Below are 17,599 nucleotides of genomic sequence, written 5' to 3'. Positions count from 1 at the left end.
GCAGGATTAATCCATTAGGTGGGGGGGGGGGGGAATAAAAAAGGAGAGCTGTGGTAGGTTGAATAATGGCCCTCAAAGATACCCAGGTTTAATCTATGAAAGCTGTATATTAACCTTATATGACAAAAGGGACTTTGTAGATATGATTAAATTAAGTATCTTGAGATGGGGAGATTATCCTGGTGGGCCCTAAATTCAATCACACATGTCTTTCCAAGAGGGAGGTAGAGAGAGGTTTGACTACAGAGGAAAAGCAATGTGGCCAAAGCAGAGAGATTTGAAGATGATATGCAGCTGACTTTGCAGATGGAAGAAAGGGCCATGAGCCAAGGAATGTGAGGAACATACCTCTAAAAGCTGGAAAAGGAAAGGAAACAAATAATCCCCTAGAATGTCCAGAGGAAGCATGGCCTTTCCAACACCTTGACTTAAGACCAGTGAAACTGATTTGGGACTTGTGGACTCCAGAACTGTAAGAGAATACATTTGTCTTCTTTGAAGCCACAAAATGTGTGACAATTTGTTACAGCCGCTGCATCAAGTGAATACAAGAGTCAAGGCTTACCTTTTCTCTTTCTATACCAGCAAGAGTCTATTTAATCAGTACAAAATAGAGGTAATGTCCTATGCTCGGACCTGGAGCTACGGGGAATATTTTTTCCTTACTCAGAGCCACTAATACATTAGTATGTGAGCAATAACAAGCAGAATTTACCATTTCTAGAAACATTCAAAATAAATATGGGCTACTAGTCAGTCATTGTCCCTCGAACGTCTCCTCTAAAATTGACACAGGTATTCAGGAGAATTTAAACTTTCTCCAGAGTTTTCTGAGAGTGTAAATCAGTATTGTCCAATGGAATTGTGCCGTTTGCCTGTCTGTGACAAATATCAACAGATCAATACATTTGCTCCTATGGGATTTAGGAGGTGGAGAGAAGGAATAAATGAGAGGGCTCACTGGCCTCAAAAAGTTCAAGGTGGGGCAAGGGAGGCAGGAAGCGGTGGAAAGTTATGTGAGGTATTAACATTTCATAGCAGAGGGAGAGTTTCAAGCTTCCCCTCCCATAGTAGCAATTTACCATAGGTTGGCGGCTGTCTTGCCATACCTGGCAACCAAAACATGTCAGCCCAACTTCAAACCCTTTGCAACCCAAGCAGGGCTTCTGATAATAATTCAAGCACTCAAAAGTGACATCGTTTTTGGTGTTATTGAGAAAGTCTCTATTTCCCAAGAGCTCATACCGTAATTGAACTGGCTGTTGGCCTTCTCACAGTTGATAATGTTGAAGCGATAAGGGACCGCCTCCCTCATACCGCTCACCTTGAAGTAGAACCACTGCTGGTGCTGCGTGCTATTCACATCAGCATTGATCAGTAAGTCGTACTCCAACCTGCAAAGTCAGAAGCAAGATCAGAGGGTTAAAAGCCTTTAAGAGAACTTCCAACACTGAGAAATCTACACATCTCAGGTTCTGGATGACAGATGTAAGATCCAGGATCTTGGTTGGCTGGTAAGTTATAGTTGTCATCCTTATCTCACAATATTGGACAGAGGCTTTAGAAATTTAAGGAGGGGGGATCAGTGTCCTGGTATTAGAAGAGTCAGTTATACAATTATAGCCTATCTTTTTATTAAATGGTAATGAAGTTTCTGTCCAGCTGGAAAAATGCAAGTGTGCTATATCCCAGAGAAAATGTGGTCACATCTGGTTGGATATGCCATTACTATTTGATGTTAGACATGACTTTTGAGCATCAGTCTCCTCAAATGAAAAATAGAAATAGTGTCTAGGGACTTCCCTGGTGGCACAGTGGTTAAGAATCCACCTGCCAATGCAGGGGACATGGGTTCGAGCCCTGGTCGGGGAAGATCCCACATGCCGTGGAACAACTAAGACCATGCGCCACAACTACTGAGCCAGTGCTCTAGAGCCTGCGAGCCACAACTACTGAGCCTGCATGCCACAACTACTCAAGCCCGTGCTCCTAGAGCCCATGCTCCACAACAAAGAGAAGCCACCACAATGAGAAGCCTGCACACTGAAATGAAGTGTAGCCCCTGCTGGCCGCAACTAGAGAAAGCCCGAACGCAGCAACAAAGACCCAACACAGCCGTAAACAAATAAATTAATTAATAAATTAAAAAAAAAGAAACGGTGCCTAAACTTGCAGTACTGTTTGTAAAGATTAAGTAGTATGATATATGTAAATCCCCAGCAAGGCAACAAACATGAATTAGACTAGCAATGAAAGATTTCTCTGTTTGTTTTTTCCCTTTTTAACTGATTTAGTTTACATGAAGTAAAGTACACAGATCTTCAATGTACAGCTCAACGAGTTTAAGCAAATTCATCTGGATACACCTGTGTGACAACTCCCTGGATCAATATGTAGAACAGTTCCGGCACCCCAGAAAGTCCTCATGTGTCCCCACCCAATCACTATGTGGCCAAAAAATTACTTTTTCAAGCTTGAGCAACAGAATTAGCAATGAAGCTTTGACTTAAACATTATCATCAGGATATTTCATTTTCAAAAGTATTCTTATCCCATCCCCTTGGAATGCTCTTTGAGTTGCTCTTCTAGAAAGGGCAATGGTTTTGCCCTGATTCATTCATACTCTCCTACTCTGGCCCTCTGATTAAATGGCAGTGTATAGTGAGATTTGTGGAAGGGCAGAGCTTTGTTGAAGCCGTAGCAGAGCAGATGGTGTCCTACCCCTCCCATCGTCACTATAAGCAACACACTCTAACCACTGAACTCACCACACAATGAATGAAGCTATAGTTGGCACTATAGGGACACTCATGAGAACAATTCCAGGAAGTCTGTGACCCTCAAATTGTCTGCTATGCCCACAATGCTCTCTCCAAAAAGTGATCATAAAAAATCCTTGCCTGTAAGTAGGTTTGTTTTCTGTCATTTGACTCTGTCACCCAGACCACAACTGATGAGTTTAGGATTCTACACTCTGGCCAAAGGCAGATATAAAGAGAAAGACCTGAGTAAGACCAGGAGCTTAGGCACATCCTGGACTGCTCATTGTCTCACTAGGAGATTCCTAATTAGGTCTTCCCTCCTGGATCCTTGGAACACGATAAAGGAAGAGAGTAAATAATAAAAGCAGGAGTTGTAGGAAGAAGAAGCTGAGATAGCAAGCAAGAAAGAGAAGGAGGCTGAGGAGAAATCTTAACATGCCTGCCTTTCCCTTCTCCATCCCAAACAGCTCCACTTGTATTTGTTATATGTTGGGCTTCCATGAAATATTTCATGTACCAAAAAAAATTACTTACCACTCACCACGTCCCAAAAAGGGAAAACTTCGAAAATGTCTCCTTGGGGGGGATACAAAACAGGGCTGAGCCATACTGAGTATGGTCCCTGCGGCTTTCTTTACTTACTCACGCACTTGGATGGCTTTGCGAAGATTTCCAGATTCAAACTTGGAGAAGAACCGTAAGCAGTCAGAAGTGGTGTCTTGCAAAGGCCTGTAATGAAATAGAGAAGCTTTGAACATGGGACTTATTGCTATTCTTGGGCACAGTTTAACATTTCTTAGAGATAAGCTTTCTCTTACAGATCTTTAACCCGAATTTTCACTGTGTTGATTTTAGGAGAAGGAATGGATTACTAACTTAAAATATTCTTAGGCTCATGCCATTAAAAGGACATTCTATACTCCCACCCCCCTCATTCCACTGATGTTCAAGACCACCTACCAAGGCTCATCTAGACTGAAGACAACTTTATTTATAATATCGCTTGGCTGGATGAGCCTCCGGACATCCTCAAATATTTTGATCCTGGAAAGGAAAATTGGAAACATTTTAAGGGTTGGCCCTCACTCCTTACCCCATTCATCCTATGGTCATGTGGGAAGGGCCTTGGGACTCATCAGAGAATTATGAAAGAAAAATGTAATAATGCTCCAACCTTGAGCTGAATGAGTACAAAAAGCACGACCCCTCCTTCCTTTTCTTCTTTATCAAAAAATAAAACTACACTGAGCAGTAGGAATGTAGGAAGCAGTGATGCCAGGTTTTAGTTTTAGGAGGATTCTCTACTCAAAGGAGAGTTTTGTCAAGAGCATTTGGGCTGAGGGACTTTGAAGCCTCTGGTTGTGTGAATAAGTGGGCCCTCTTCACTAAGACAGTTTTGAAGGAGACATTAGGATTGCTGATGGTCTGGGAGGCTCCAATAAGCCTTTGAATTCTTGTGTCATTTATAGTCCTTGGTTCTGTTTGCTCCAGAAGACTATGGTCAATCTTCTCTCTGAGAAACACCAATATCTGGGAGATTTAAGTAAGAGGGAGGAAGGATACCTAAGGGATATTTCAGATTCCCTCCTTGAATTTCCAATCCAGGTCTCTGGGGCGGGGAGGGGTAGGAGAAGGGGGAGGGAAGGTCAAAATGAGGCCTAGACTCAGGGGGAAGATGTCCTGTCCAGTGGGGAGCTGTTGCTGGGCCAGGCCCTGTGGTGTGTCTCTCAGGAACTTGAGCATGGAGATAAGGTCAGAGGGGTGAGGTCAGAGATGTCAGCCAGGAGACCAAGTGGGAGCAGTTCTTGGGATCCACCATCAGTTTGCTGATGAACTTGCTAATAAGTTAAGAAAACTTACTGCTATGCACACTTTGCTTCATAGACTTAGTGTATGCATACTTAGTATATTTTCTGGGAAAATAGTTTTCTCCTTGAGTTTAGTAATTTTCTTTTTAATCTCGCTATGCCTATTCAAAGGCAAAGCTCCGTTTCATGCATCCTGGGAATAATCCATCACACAACGTTTCTTCCCTGCAGGATGCATTTTTTTCCCTTACAATCCTCAGTGATGCAGCAAAACTATTCCCCAAGCCAAGTCGGGTTCTATAAGGTTGGGACTGTGGGATGGAGGTCCACCACCTCCTCTCATTAACAAGAGATCAGATTACAATTTGCAGTGAATGAGAAAAGTGATCCCAAATAATCCATACTTGTTTTTTCCTGAGAACCTTCCCTTAAGGAATGATCCCAGTATTTGGAGAAACTGGATAATCTTTCCCTTTTGTAGGATTTGCAATGGATACGGGGTAAGGGGTTGCATTAGAATCATCTAAGAAATTATTTTTGTGGAAACGCATGTCTACCACCACCCTACCCTTGGCTCTGAAATGTCCTAGTAGGGAGGCAAGATTGTATATTTGGTGAAAATTTCCTTAAGGCTTTTAACATGCTCCTGACTAATGCTCACTTTCCTGAAGATAACAGAATTATCTGTACAAACCATTCCACCTACAAAAATACTAAAGAAGAAAAAATATATATAGCTCCCAAGTTAGTAGCACCATCACCTTTGGACTCCACATTTACGTTCCAACATGGACTGGGCAGAGAGAGGTGGACAATGTCCCCAGAAATCAGGAAATGCCATCATTGTGAAGTCAGACACAGATCTGGTTCTTCTAGCTTTGGCCATATAAAGATAGGGGTCATGGAAGGCGATATGCGTCGGATGTGTCTGCAGGAGCTTATCTATTAATTCAGCAGTTTCTCTAGGTCTAGTGGAATTGGAAAAGGAGGCACTTATCCTTGGGCAGGAAATCGCATCTATGTCCCAAGCATCCTCTTTGAAAGACGCCTGAATGTCTGAGATTTCACTTCCAGAAGAACCTATCCCAAGATCATTGGATTGTGCATTTTGGTATGGGTTAATTCCAGGTCCTTTTTTGGAGGTTAGATGTATGTTGGACCTCCCCATCTTCACTCTGCTCAGAAGGGAGGTCTGGACAGGGACTTCTCTTTCTTGTCCCCAGGAGATTTGGTCCTTATTCAAGCAAAGCCCTTTTGGGGAGGCAGCAGTCAGAATGTGGTGGTGATTGGCATACTGAGTCTCATCATAGTTCAAACCATCTCCAGGTTTGGACTCCAGTTCCTTCAGGTTAAAAGTGGAAAAGAATACGTCAGTGTTTCTTTCCAAGTAGAGAATACAATCTGATCCCTGCCCTCACTCTCTGGGCACAGAGCTAAGCATAAATCCTGTGCACTGGAAAACTTTTTCCAAGGCCAGTCAAGGAAAGACTAAGCTTCAAGAGTCAAAGAAATGGCAGAATCCTAGAAACGCACACTTGGAAGGGGCATTTGGTGGGGCTAGTATGAGTCTATGCAGTACATGAACGCCTCCTACAACACCCCCAATCATTCACAGTCTGGTTGGACGACTCATTTACAGAAGCTTCCCTGTATCCCAAGGTGGTTCCTTCTATTTGAGGATCATTCTGATTGTTTAAGAAAAATTCTTTTTTACTCTGAATTAAAATTTCCTTCCCTGAAACTTTTACCCACTGATGCCCTTCTGCTTTCTAGAGTGAAATACAATATGTCAACTCCCTTCTATAAGTGACTTAGCTTGTACCCTTAGATATGGCCAAATTCATGGTTTATTAAGAGTCATAAGAAAATAATGGAGGTCCAAAAGCAGGTCTAAATTTTGGTGGGAGAACAGCAGAAGAAGCAGCAGCAACCAACCACTGGATTACCATGACCAGGTATAAGGTGCTTGATTTGCTTCTGCTAACAAAGAAACCCTAGAATCAGGCTGGTCACCTTCAGAAAGCCATCTCATGCAACCATCCCACCCTCACAAGAGAACGATTAAATCACCATGAATTTTCACTTGCTTTCCCAGGACGTGAGAGTAGGGGACCTTGCCCACCAGACAACAGGCAGCAATGTGAACCTTCATCCTACTTCCTTCCGAGGTGATGGGTGTCAGATTGTATTGATAGGACCCTTGCATGCATCCTATCTCTGCCACCTTCTCACATTTTTGTTTAGCCTTTTCCTTCCCTCTCAGAAAGATCCCAGAAGCAGATTGCTAAAGATGAGCAATGCTTTCCATCTGGAGACCAGTTTGGATTCCCAGGGTCTGCAAAGAACCCATTAGCATCACCGAGGAGTAGAACCACAGCATACATTCTACCTCAAAACTGCAGGAGAGCTCAAGACACATTGCCTTGTATTGCATCAGTTCCTCTTCAGGTCGATCAAGACCAGGTTTGGAGCTCAGCTTGTTCACATCTGTTTCCAAGTCATCATCCTACAATGGCACATTCAAAAAATATGTTACAATCAGGAGAGCCATCCTGAGAAATATCGGGACAAGCTACATATGTGACTTTTCAGAATCCTGGGACACGGTTTCCTTGCCTCCAAGTTACAGTGCTAGCCTAGTCAAGGATAATTTAATATGTAAGCTTGTATTTTTTAAATACAAAGAAAGATTATAATTTTTCTCAGTGTTCATGTTAGTATTTATCAGCCTTCATCATAAATAATTTATGTAAAATGAGATGAACTATGTAAACAATGAAGCACAATACCAAAGAATTGTTTTTATCTCATCACCACTGTCTTTGACATAACTGTAATTGTCGTACCTATTCATCTATCTACCTATTTAGGTCACTCTTTTCACAAACGTTTAATGAGCACCTACTATGAGTGGGCACTCTCCTAGGTACTAAAGACTCACTGATAATTGAACAGACCAAGGTCCATGATTCCATAGAACTTGCCTTCTAGTGAGAAAAGGAAGACAGTAAGAAAGCAAACAAATGAGCAAAGTAACTTCGAACAGTGATAAATGTCATGGGAAGAATGAGAGGTGGTGAAGTGATTGTGAGTGAGGCTGGGGTACAAAGAAGCTAAGGAGGTCACATTTTAACAATAACGGCCAACAAGGCAAAGACTTGGGGAAAGAAATTACTAACAGAAAAAGAAAACAAAAAGCAACTTAAATTTGCTTACAGAAAGAAGGTGGCTGAATGTATACACTCATATACAAGAATTTATATATATAACTGAATCACTGTTGTATAGCAGAAATTAACACATTATAAATCAATTATACTTCAACAAAATAAATTAAAAAAATTTTTTTTTAAATAGAAAGAAAGTGGCTGAAGCATAAAGAATAAGAGGAAGACTGTAGGAGTCAAGATTCCAGAAGCAGGTATGATGCTTTGCCTTCCAGGCTCTGGGGAGGAGGTTGTAACCTCCTACTATACCTTTATCCCTTTGTACATTTAAAAGTTCACCGAGTCACCACCAGCCTTTTCTTCATTGGGCTGAATAATACCAGACCTTTTATTTCTTCTTCTAGATCATCATTTCATAATAGTTTAACAGTGATGGTGACTCTCCTCCAAACACTTCTGTATTTTTCAAAGGTTATAGAATGTTACAGAGAATGGACATAGTTCAATCTCTTCATCTTTCTGTGCCTCTCTTAGATCAAGTTTCCCTAATAAAATAGGGGGGGAATCCACCCTATATTTTAGGAATCTATTTTGTGAGTTAAGGAAAAACCTGATAGTCCTGAAAGCCTGGCTTATTCTTCCTGAAATCAAATAGATGTGGAAAATAAATGTTATATTCCTGGGCTTCCCTGTTGGCGCAGTGGTTAAGAAACCGCCTGCCCATGCAGGGGACATGGGTTCGAGCCCTGGTCCAGGAATATTCCACATGCCGCGGAACAACTAAGTCCGTGCGCCACAACTACTGAGCCTGTGCTCTAGAGCCTGTGAGCCACAACTACTGAAGCCCGCGCACCTAGAACCTGTGCTCCTCAACAAGAGAAGCCACTACAATGAGAAGCCCGTGCACTGCAACAAAGAGTAGTCCCCGCTCGCCGCAACTAGAGAAAGCCCGCACACAACAATGAAGACACAACGCAGCCAAAAAAATAAATAAATAAGAGGGTTAACATAAATTTTTTTTAAATCATTTTTTAAAATGTTATATTCCTGATTCAGGGGATAAGGTGCAATATTCCATCCATCTTCTGCAATTGTCCTCCAAGCTTTAAATTAAAAGAAATATAGATCCCATGAGGTTGATATAATGCTATTTTCAGATACAGCGCACACCAACCCCAAACTCCTTAGCCTGGTATTGGAGGTCCCAACACTTATCCTTTCCAGCTTCATCTGTCAGATCTTCCTTCCTTCCACCATCTCTGCTACAGCCTCAGCCATGCCCCAAGGTGGCACCAATAGAAATGCAACCTGGCAGGCATTGAGAAGCATCTCCCCACCAGCAAGTAAGGTTGGTATGTCTGGAAAGAGGAGCGTCAGGTAACCCATGAGCTTCAGCCTATCTCGGTGACCTACTCAGTCTTAGAGCAGGTGTTAGCAAACTATAGCCCACTGCTTGTTTTTGTAAATAAAGTTTTATCGGATCACAGTCATGCCCATTCATTTATTTACTGCCTGTGATGGCTTTCTCAGTATAACAGCAAAGTGGAGTACTTGTAACAGAGACCATCTCTGGTCCTGAAAGCTTGAATCTTGGCCTCTGAATCTCCAGGCACTCAAGCAGGTCGTCAACTACTTCCGTATTTTATAAATACCCTTTATATTTATTTAGGAGTGGACCAGCTTCTCTGTCCTCACAGCAACCCAGAGAAGCTTCATCATTTAGGATTTTGGTACCCATCTAACCCAGATAACTCCCTCCCTCCTCAGATTCCACCCTTCCAATATTGACTTTTCCCAGCCTTAGATTTGAGTTCAACAGCCTTTTGAAGGTGCCGATTCAAACTCTGGTAGAGACAATCCCCAAGTTTACTAGACTGAATTCTTTGAAGATAAAAACTATGTCTTATTTGCTTTTGTATCATATTAACATCCTTAAGAACTTAGCATGCTGCCTCACATATGGATCATATCCAAGAAAATACCTGAAAGAAATAAAAAGTTTAAGAGGAGGGAAGGAGGGAAGAAAGGAAGGAAGAGCTTGAATTCACCCTTTCTGTCCTCCTCCTCTTCAGAGTCTGTCCAAATCTAATGTTTGTGTTCATTAAGAAAAAACAAACAAACATGGCCAACTTCTAGTCTATATTCGTTGTAAGTTTCTCTTTCCTTATGATGACATTCACAGTTTTCAATCAAAGAACAGCACCCAACTATACACTCTCAAGACCCTTTACAGATATAAGTTCCTTTTAATCATTCTTTCTAAGAGGCTTCTCCCAATTGTTAACTAAGATTTTCAAAGGAAAAGGCCACAAGTTAAAGGCCTGCATCCATTCTCTGACCAGAAATAAATACTCTTGGCTTCTTGCCCACATAACTTGCAGCAAATGCTGCTGGGTTCTCCAGGGGAAAACCAGTTTGCTAGGGCCCCGGTTCCCTGACTCCTGCTATACCCCAGAATCAAGCCCTTACTCTGATGTTCCTCTGTTTCTCTATAATGCATGCTCGCACACTTACTTCTCACCTTCTTCTCAGCTCGAAGACTCTTGATAAATTATTTCCAGGCCCTCACTTATTTGTCTTATGCTTCCTTCCCAGCTGGATTTATTTATTTGTTTAGATTCCACTCCACCCCAACCCACCATCATCTGCAGAGTGGGGGTAAGGAGACGGTCTGAAAGCTCTCTCCCAACCCCATGCTGTGTGAAGTCGAGCACCAGCCTGCAGCTTGTCCCTCCACATCAGATACAAGAGGTGACTGATGCTACGCATTAAACATTCAGTTATCAAAGAGCCAGCAAGAGCGGTGGGAAAGTGGCATTGATGAATGACTGTAGCAGCACAGTATTATTCAAATAATTCAGCAAGTTCTCCATAGGCCTGCATCGGCAAGTCACAGCATTGAGCCAATTTGCTACTGATGACTTCAGAAATTATTCTATTTATCAAGAAAACCCTGAGCACACCAGAATAGCAACAGCAGCCTTAACCTAGAGACCTGGCTAAGAGGTAGTCCCTCTATGTCTGCTACTACCATTAGCAAGGTGAGTGATTATTATGACAGAGAACGCAAAAAGTCTCTTCCTCCCTAGGCAGATGTGTAGATGGAACGGTATGTAAAAAGAAAGGAAGAGGGAGGGGGAGAGGAGGATGGATGGATGGATAGTAGATAGATAAATAGACAAGTAGATAGATAGATAGATAGATAGATAGATAGATAGATAGATAGACAGATTTTTTAATCCAGATTTCATCTCCAGGAATGTCATAAAAGGTAGCATTTACTTCTCAGTCTTATTTTGCAGATGTCAAAACTAAGGAACTATAACTTGAAGGGACTTGTCCAAGTTGATGTCCACCAACAGAGATGGAGACAGAATTATAACTCATAGATAAATTATCATTATTCTAGAGCAGTGGTTCTTAACCACAGGGTGATTTTTGCCCCGCAGGGATATTTGGCAAGTCCTAGAGACAGTTTTGATTCATGACTGGGGGACAAAGGGGTGGATGTCACCAGCATCTTGTGGACTGAGGTCAGGAGTGCTGCTAAACAACGTATAATGCACAGGACAACCCCCCATGAAAAATAATTATCAAGCCAAAATGCCAAGGCTTAGAAACCTTTTTCTAGAAATGCTGTCAGTAAACTATGCCCCACTGTCTGCTTTTGTGGAACACTGTCATGCCCTATTGTTTATACATTGTCTATGGTTGCTTTTGTGCTACACCAGCAAAGTTGAGTTGTTGTGACAGAAACTGTATGGTCCACAAAGCGTAGAGTAATGATTATCTGACCTTTCATAGAAAGTTGGCTGACCTCCATTCTATAGCATAGGTTATTATTGATAGAGACCAAAAGGCACCACTTCCTTGCTGGCCAGGATATGCACCATACAACCCAAAGGAGCACAGTTCACATAGACTCCAAGGTAAATGGAATTGTACAACGCAGTGGTCCTGTGCATAGATTGGGTAGATAAGAAGAGTGACTTAGAAAGACAGTGGAGATCTACTAGAAAAAGTTTCCTAGGAAATCTTTCCATGGTCTCTTTGCCTGAATATCCTTCACATTCATTAAATACACCAACCCTAAGTGTCTACCTCAGACTTATCCTGATGGAATATTAGTGTCTTGATAATAGATAGCCTCTGACTTGACGATGGGATTGTACCGGGCCTACCAAGACAAAAATGACAACTTGGAAATCAGTAACAGTAGCCATCATTTAGTGAGCGTCAGTATCTGCCAGGCCTTAAAGTGGAAGCGCAAAAGTCCGTCCTTAAAATTTACCCTGGGCGGGACTTCCCTGGTGGCACAGTGGTTAAGAATCTGCCTGCCAATGCAGGGGACACGGTCCGGGAAGATCCCACATGCCGTGGAGCAACTAAGCCCATGCACCACAACTACTGAGCCTGCACTCTAGAGCCCACGAGCCACAACTACTGAGCCCGCATGCCACAATTACTGAAGCTTGCGTGCCTAGAGCCCGTGCTCTGCAACAAGAGAAGCCACCGCAATGAGAAGCCCACGCACTGCAATGAAGAGTAGCCCCCACTCTCTGCAACTAGAGAAAGCCCGCAGGCAGCAACAAAGACCCAAAGCAACCAAAAATAAATAAATAAAATTTCTAAAAAAACAAAATTTACCCTGGGCTTAGCTGAACATAGAAAGGGACATTTTCCTTTGTAGAATTATGAATGTAGAGATCATTAGAAGCAAGGGCTAGTGTACCTACTTCCTCTTTCACATCTTCAGAATCTGAGTCTTTGTCCTCTTCTTCCTCGCCATCATCTTCAAAATCTGAGTGGGAAAAAAAAAAAAACAGGTGAAATGGATAAGGCTTCCCCTTTGCCTTGGATTGAGATTCTCGCCACCCAATGGTTAGTACTTCTCACAAGTAAGGGGCCATTATTAAGTGTACAGGATCCCAACACACGCTTACACTTATTGGATGTGTAAATCATGTGCACATAGGCACCTGAGAGCACTATATCATGACATCTAAACTGCTGTCCCACACTGAATGCAAAATGAGTGCAGAATAAAATGACACATGAATACCATTCTGGCTTCCTTCACCCAGTGTGGAAGTATTTATGCAACTTCTATGTAAAAGTATTTACGCAACTATTGCCAGAGTTTAGTGATCACATACATGCCAAAGCTGTTGTAATGTAGAGAGCACTTTGATTGATTCCCTAATTTTAATACGAAGGAACTGATTTAAAACAAAAGTCCACAGAAAGCACCCAGTGTCATTGTGACAAGATGATGCCTATGGAAAATCTGTTCCCTGGAAGGAGGACAAGGTTGAAAAGCACTAGTATCTTCTGACAACAAAATCTTCTCGGAGATTGGATAATCATACTTTCAAGTATTCTAAAATGACTTGCATGGGGTGGCAAAACAGCAAAAGTTTGATTTCAATTTCATCCTTAGGGCAAATTAATTCTAGAACCAGTCTGTATGGTGGAGGGACTCCATCATGGGATTGCAAATAGATTTTTTAAAATCAGCTGAGATGACTCTACAGGCATTCCATAGCTACCAGGCAAAGTGCCAACAGTTAATAATTAAGGACAAAATTAATAAGCTTGGTATTATGAAAAACTAGCGTTTTCATACATGTCTCTAATTACTTGTTAGATAATCACAGTTGATGTGTTAAAAAAATTGATTCTACTTTCATCCACATTCCTCTGAAGTATTATCCAAATGCAAAAATTCATCATAAAGCTCATAACTATGAGCAAAATAAGTACAGAAGAACTACCCACATACTTTACCTTCAGTTAGAACATGTGGAGGTTCAGAGGTGATGTTCCCAGGGACTGGGAAGGAATAAGCACTGCTGGCTGTGACCAAGGGAAGTGGACTCTTAGGGTAGCATTGCCTCAGGATCTGAAGCACAAGGGAGATGACAGGCTCCAGACTTTTGTCATCCAGGCAGTTCTGAACAAAGAGAAGATCATATCAGACACTGACATCTTGTGCGGAGTCCCTTTGCTATAATGTTATTTCAAGTAATGGATTACATGCAGCCTAAATGGACAGTAAATATCCTTAATGTAGAACATCTAATCTGATCATTCTAATGTAGAATTTTGTCTAACACAGGATCTGCTTTGGTCCAGTGTGTAATCTGCATTTTTATTTCTCTTTTACAGCTAATATATTATTGGAATGAATTTAGTCTGAAAATAGACTTAAAAGACTTTCAAGGGATGCTGCACCTAAGGTAAAACATTGTCCAGAATAGCTGAGGGAAGAGGAGATAATGGCATCTTCCTTCAACCATCCATGTGTCGTTGTGAATTACTGTCTAAATTAGAGAATGAGTAGCTGAATTGATAGAAGTCTTACTTTTCTCTTTCAGCTATGATCTGAAGAGAAAAATATCAAGGAAAAAGATAAAATATGAAATCAGAAGAAAGACTAAGAGAATCCCAAGTACCTAAATTAAATAACATGCTTCTTCTCAAAGCCCACAGTGGTGATCTCTCTTGGTATCTACACAAAGCAAAGAAAAATTGGGTTTGCAGATGTAACATTTTGATACTGATGGAACATGACAAGACCCTTCTTTTCAGACACTGTGAAAAATGTAAGAACAAGTTTACTAAATTGAGAGACAGAGAGTTGGGAGTAGTCAGTATCTCTTTGGCAAAAATATGGCCATTTTCTGCAGTCTCTTAGTAAATGTTTTGTCTACTGACTTGATACAGAAAGTTGACTAATGTAAGCCTCCAGTTTGGTATTCCTAAGGGGTTTCCACTAAGCTCTAAGGCCAATAAGTCATAGTAGGAGATATGGTGGATGCTTAGAACATGCCACAGGGCAGTGACTGTCTACAATGATGCCATGCATGGTACCTCCAGGCCCACATTATGGGTGGCTCCACAGGAAAGAACATGGAGGAAAAACATTTAATAAAATTTAAACCATGGATTCAAGCTACCCAAATGACTCCAAAGTAAAAAAAAAAAGTAAGCCAACTTTCAAAACAGAAATTTCTTAATAAAATCAACAATGCTATTTCCAAGGAGGAGCTTCAAGATGGCGGAAGAGTAAGAAGTGGAGATCACCTTCCTCCCCACAAATACACCAGAAATACATCTATATGTGGAACAAGTCCTACAGAACACCTACTGAACGCTGGCAGACGACCTCAGACCTCCCAAAAGGCAAGAAACTCCCCACATACCTGGGTAGGGTAAAAGAAAAAAGAAAACAAAAGAATAGGGACGGGACCTGCACCAGTGGGAGGGAGCCGTGAAGGAGGAAAGGTTTCCACACACTAGGAAGCCCCTTCGCGGGCGGAGACTGAGGGGGGCGGAGGGGGAAAGCTTCGGAGCCACGGAGGAGAGCGCAGCCACAGGGGTGCGGAGGGCAAAGCGGAGAGATTCCCGCACAGAGGCTCGGCGCTGAGCAGCACTCACCAGCCCGAGAGGCTTGTCTGCTCACCCGCCGGGGCGGGCGGGGGCTGGGAGCTGAGGCTTGGGCTTCGGTCGGATCCCAGGGAGAGGACTGGGGTTGGCGGCGTGAACACAGCCTGAAGGGGCTAGTGCGCCACAGCTAGCCGGGAGGGAGTCCGGGAAAAGGTCTGGAGCTGCTGAAGAGGCAAGAGACTTTTTCTTCCCTCTTTGTTTCCTGGTGAGCGAGGAGAGGGGATTAAGAGCGCCGCCTAATCGACCTCCAGAGACGGGCTCAAGCCACGGCTATCAGCGCGGACACAAGAGACGGGCATGAGACACTAAGGCTGCTGCTGCCGCCACCAAGAAGCCTGTGTGCAAGCACAGGTCACTATCCACACCGCCCCTCCCGGGAGCCTGTGCAGCCCGTCACTGCCAGGGTCCCGTGATCCAGGGACAACTTCCCCGGGAGAACGCGCGGCGCGCCTCAGGCTGCTGCAACGTCACGCTGGCCTCTGCCGCCGCAGGCTCGCCCGCATCCGTACCCCTCCCTCCCCCCGGCCTGAGTGAGCCAGAGCCCCCGAAGCAGCTGCTCCTTTAACCCCGTCCTGTCTGAGCGAAGAACAGATGCCCTCAGGCGACCTACACTCAGAGGCGGGGCCAAATCCAAAGCTGAACCCTGGGAGCTGTGGGAACAAAGAAGAGAAAGGAAATTTCTCCCAGCAGCCTCAGGAGCAGCGGATTAAAGCTCCACAATCAACTTGATGTACCCTGCATCTCTGGAATACCTGAATACACAACAAATCATCCGAAATTGAGGCGGTGGACTTTGGGAGCAATGATATATATATATATATATTTTTTTTTACTTTTTCTATTTTTGTGAGTGTGTATGTGTATGCTTCTGTGGGTGATTTTGTCTGTATAGCTTTGTTTTTACCATTTGTCCTAGGGTTCTGTCTGTCCGTTTTTTGGGGGGTGTGTGTGTGGTTTTTTTTTAGTATACTTTTTAGTGCTTCTTATCATTGGTGGATTTGTTTTTTGCTTTGGTTGCTCTCTTCTTTCTTTCTTTCTCTTTCTCCCTTTTATTCTGAGCCATGTGGATGACAGAGTCTTGGTGCTCCGGCCAGGTGTCAGGCCTGTGCCTCCGAGGAAGGAGAGCTGAGTTCAGGACATTGGTCCACCAAAGACCTCCCAGCTCCACGTAATATCAAACGGCAAAAACCTGCAAGAGATCTCCACCTCAATGCCAAGACCCAGCTCCACTCAATGACCAGCAAGCTACAGTGCTGTACACCCTATGCCAAACAACTAGCAAGACAGGAACACAACGCCACTCCCTAACACCACACACAAAAATAAACTCAAAATGGATTAAAGACCTAAATGTAAGGCCAGACACTATCAAACTCTTAGAGGAAAACATAGGCAGAACACTCTGTGACATAAATCACAGCAAGATCCTTTTGACCCACCCCCTAGAAAAGTGGAAATAAAAACAAAAATAAACAAATGGGACCTAATGAAACTTAAAAGATTTTGCACAGCAAAGGACGAAAAGACAGTCCTCAGAATGGGAGAAAATATTTGCAAATGAAGCAACTGACAAAGGATCAATCTCCAAAATTTACAAGCAGCTCATGCAGCTCAATATCAAAAAAAACAAACAACCCAATCCAAAAATGGGCAGGAGACCTAAAGAGACATTTCTCCAAAGAAGATGTACAGATTGCCAACAAACACATGAACAAATGCTCAACATCATTAATCATTAGAGAAATGCAAGTCAAAACTACAATGAGATATCACCTCACTCCTGTCAGAACGGCCATCATCAAATAATCTACAAACAATAAATGCTGGAGAGGGTGTGGAGAAAAGGGAGCCCTCTTGCACTGTTGGTGGGAATGTAAATTGATACAGCCACTATGGAGAACAGTGTGGAGGTTCCTTAAAAAACTAAAAATAGAATTACCATATGACCCAGCAATCCCACTACTGGGCATATACCCTGAGAAAACCATAATTCAAAAAGAGTCATATACCACAATGTTCGTTGCAGCTCTATTTACAATAGCCAGGACATGGAAGCAACCTAAGTGTCCAGCGACCGATGAATGGATAAAGAAGATGTGGCACATATATACAATGGAATATTACTCAGCCATAAAAAGAAAAGAAATTGAGTTATTTGTAGTGAGGTGGATGGACCTAGAGTCTGTGAAGTAAGTGAGAAAGAGAAAAACAAATACCATATGCTAACACATATATATGGAATGTAAAAAAAAAAAAAGAACACAATGGTCACGAAGAACCTAGGGGCAGGATGGGAATAAAGACGCAGACCTACTAGAGAATGGACTTGAGGACATGGGGAGGGGGAAGGGTAAACTGGGACAAAGTGAAAGAGTGGCATGGATATATATACAGTACCAAATGTAAAACTGAT

General features: G+C 42.6%; 1 protein-coding gene across 1 annotated transcript in view; it reads right to left on the bottom strand.

Annotated features, from left to right (window-relative positions):
* AGBL1 (AGBL carboxypeptidase 1) overlaps nucleotides 1–17,599 on the bottom strand; it is a 779,202-nt gene that overhangs the window by 591,864 nt on the left and 169,739 nt on the right. Inside the window, exons 8-14 of the mRNA XM_068543058.1 lie at nucleotides 13,525–13,690; nucleotides 12,474–12,538; nucleotides 6,960–7,076; nucleotides 5,332–5,912; nucleotides 3,723–3,806; nucleotides 3,405–3,491; nucleotides 1,246–1,394 (exon numbers count right to left, since the gene is read on the bottom strand). Of these exons, the coding sequence (XP_068399159.1) occupies nucleotides 1,246–1,394; nucleotides 3,405–3,491; nucleotides 3,723–3,806; nucleotides 5,332–5,912; nucleotides 6,960–7,076; nucleotides 12,474–12,538; nucleotides 13,525–13,690 (1,249 nt within the window). The remainder of the gene's footprint in view (nucleotides 1–1,245; nucleotides 1,395–3,404; nucleotides 3,492–3,722; nucleotides 3,807–5,331; nucleotides 5,913–6,959; nucleotides 7,077–12,473; nucleotides 12,539–13,524; nucleotides 13,691–17,599) is intronic.

The sequence above is a fragment of the Eschrichtius robustus genome, chromosome 1, assembly GCF_028021215.1.
Source record: "Eschrichtius robustus isolate mEscRob2 chromosome 1, mEscRob2.pri, whole genome shotgun sequence".
Taxonomy (NCBI): domain Eukaryota; kingdom Metazoa; phylum Chordata; class Mammalia; order Artiodactyla; family Eschrichtiidae; genus Eschrichtius; species Eschrichtius robustus.
The sequence above is the reverse complement of the archived record's forward strand: the minus strand, read 5'-3'. Positions and strand labels throughout refer to the sequence as shown.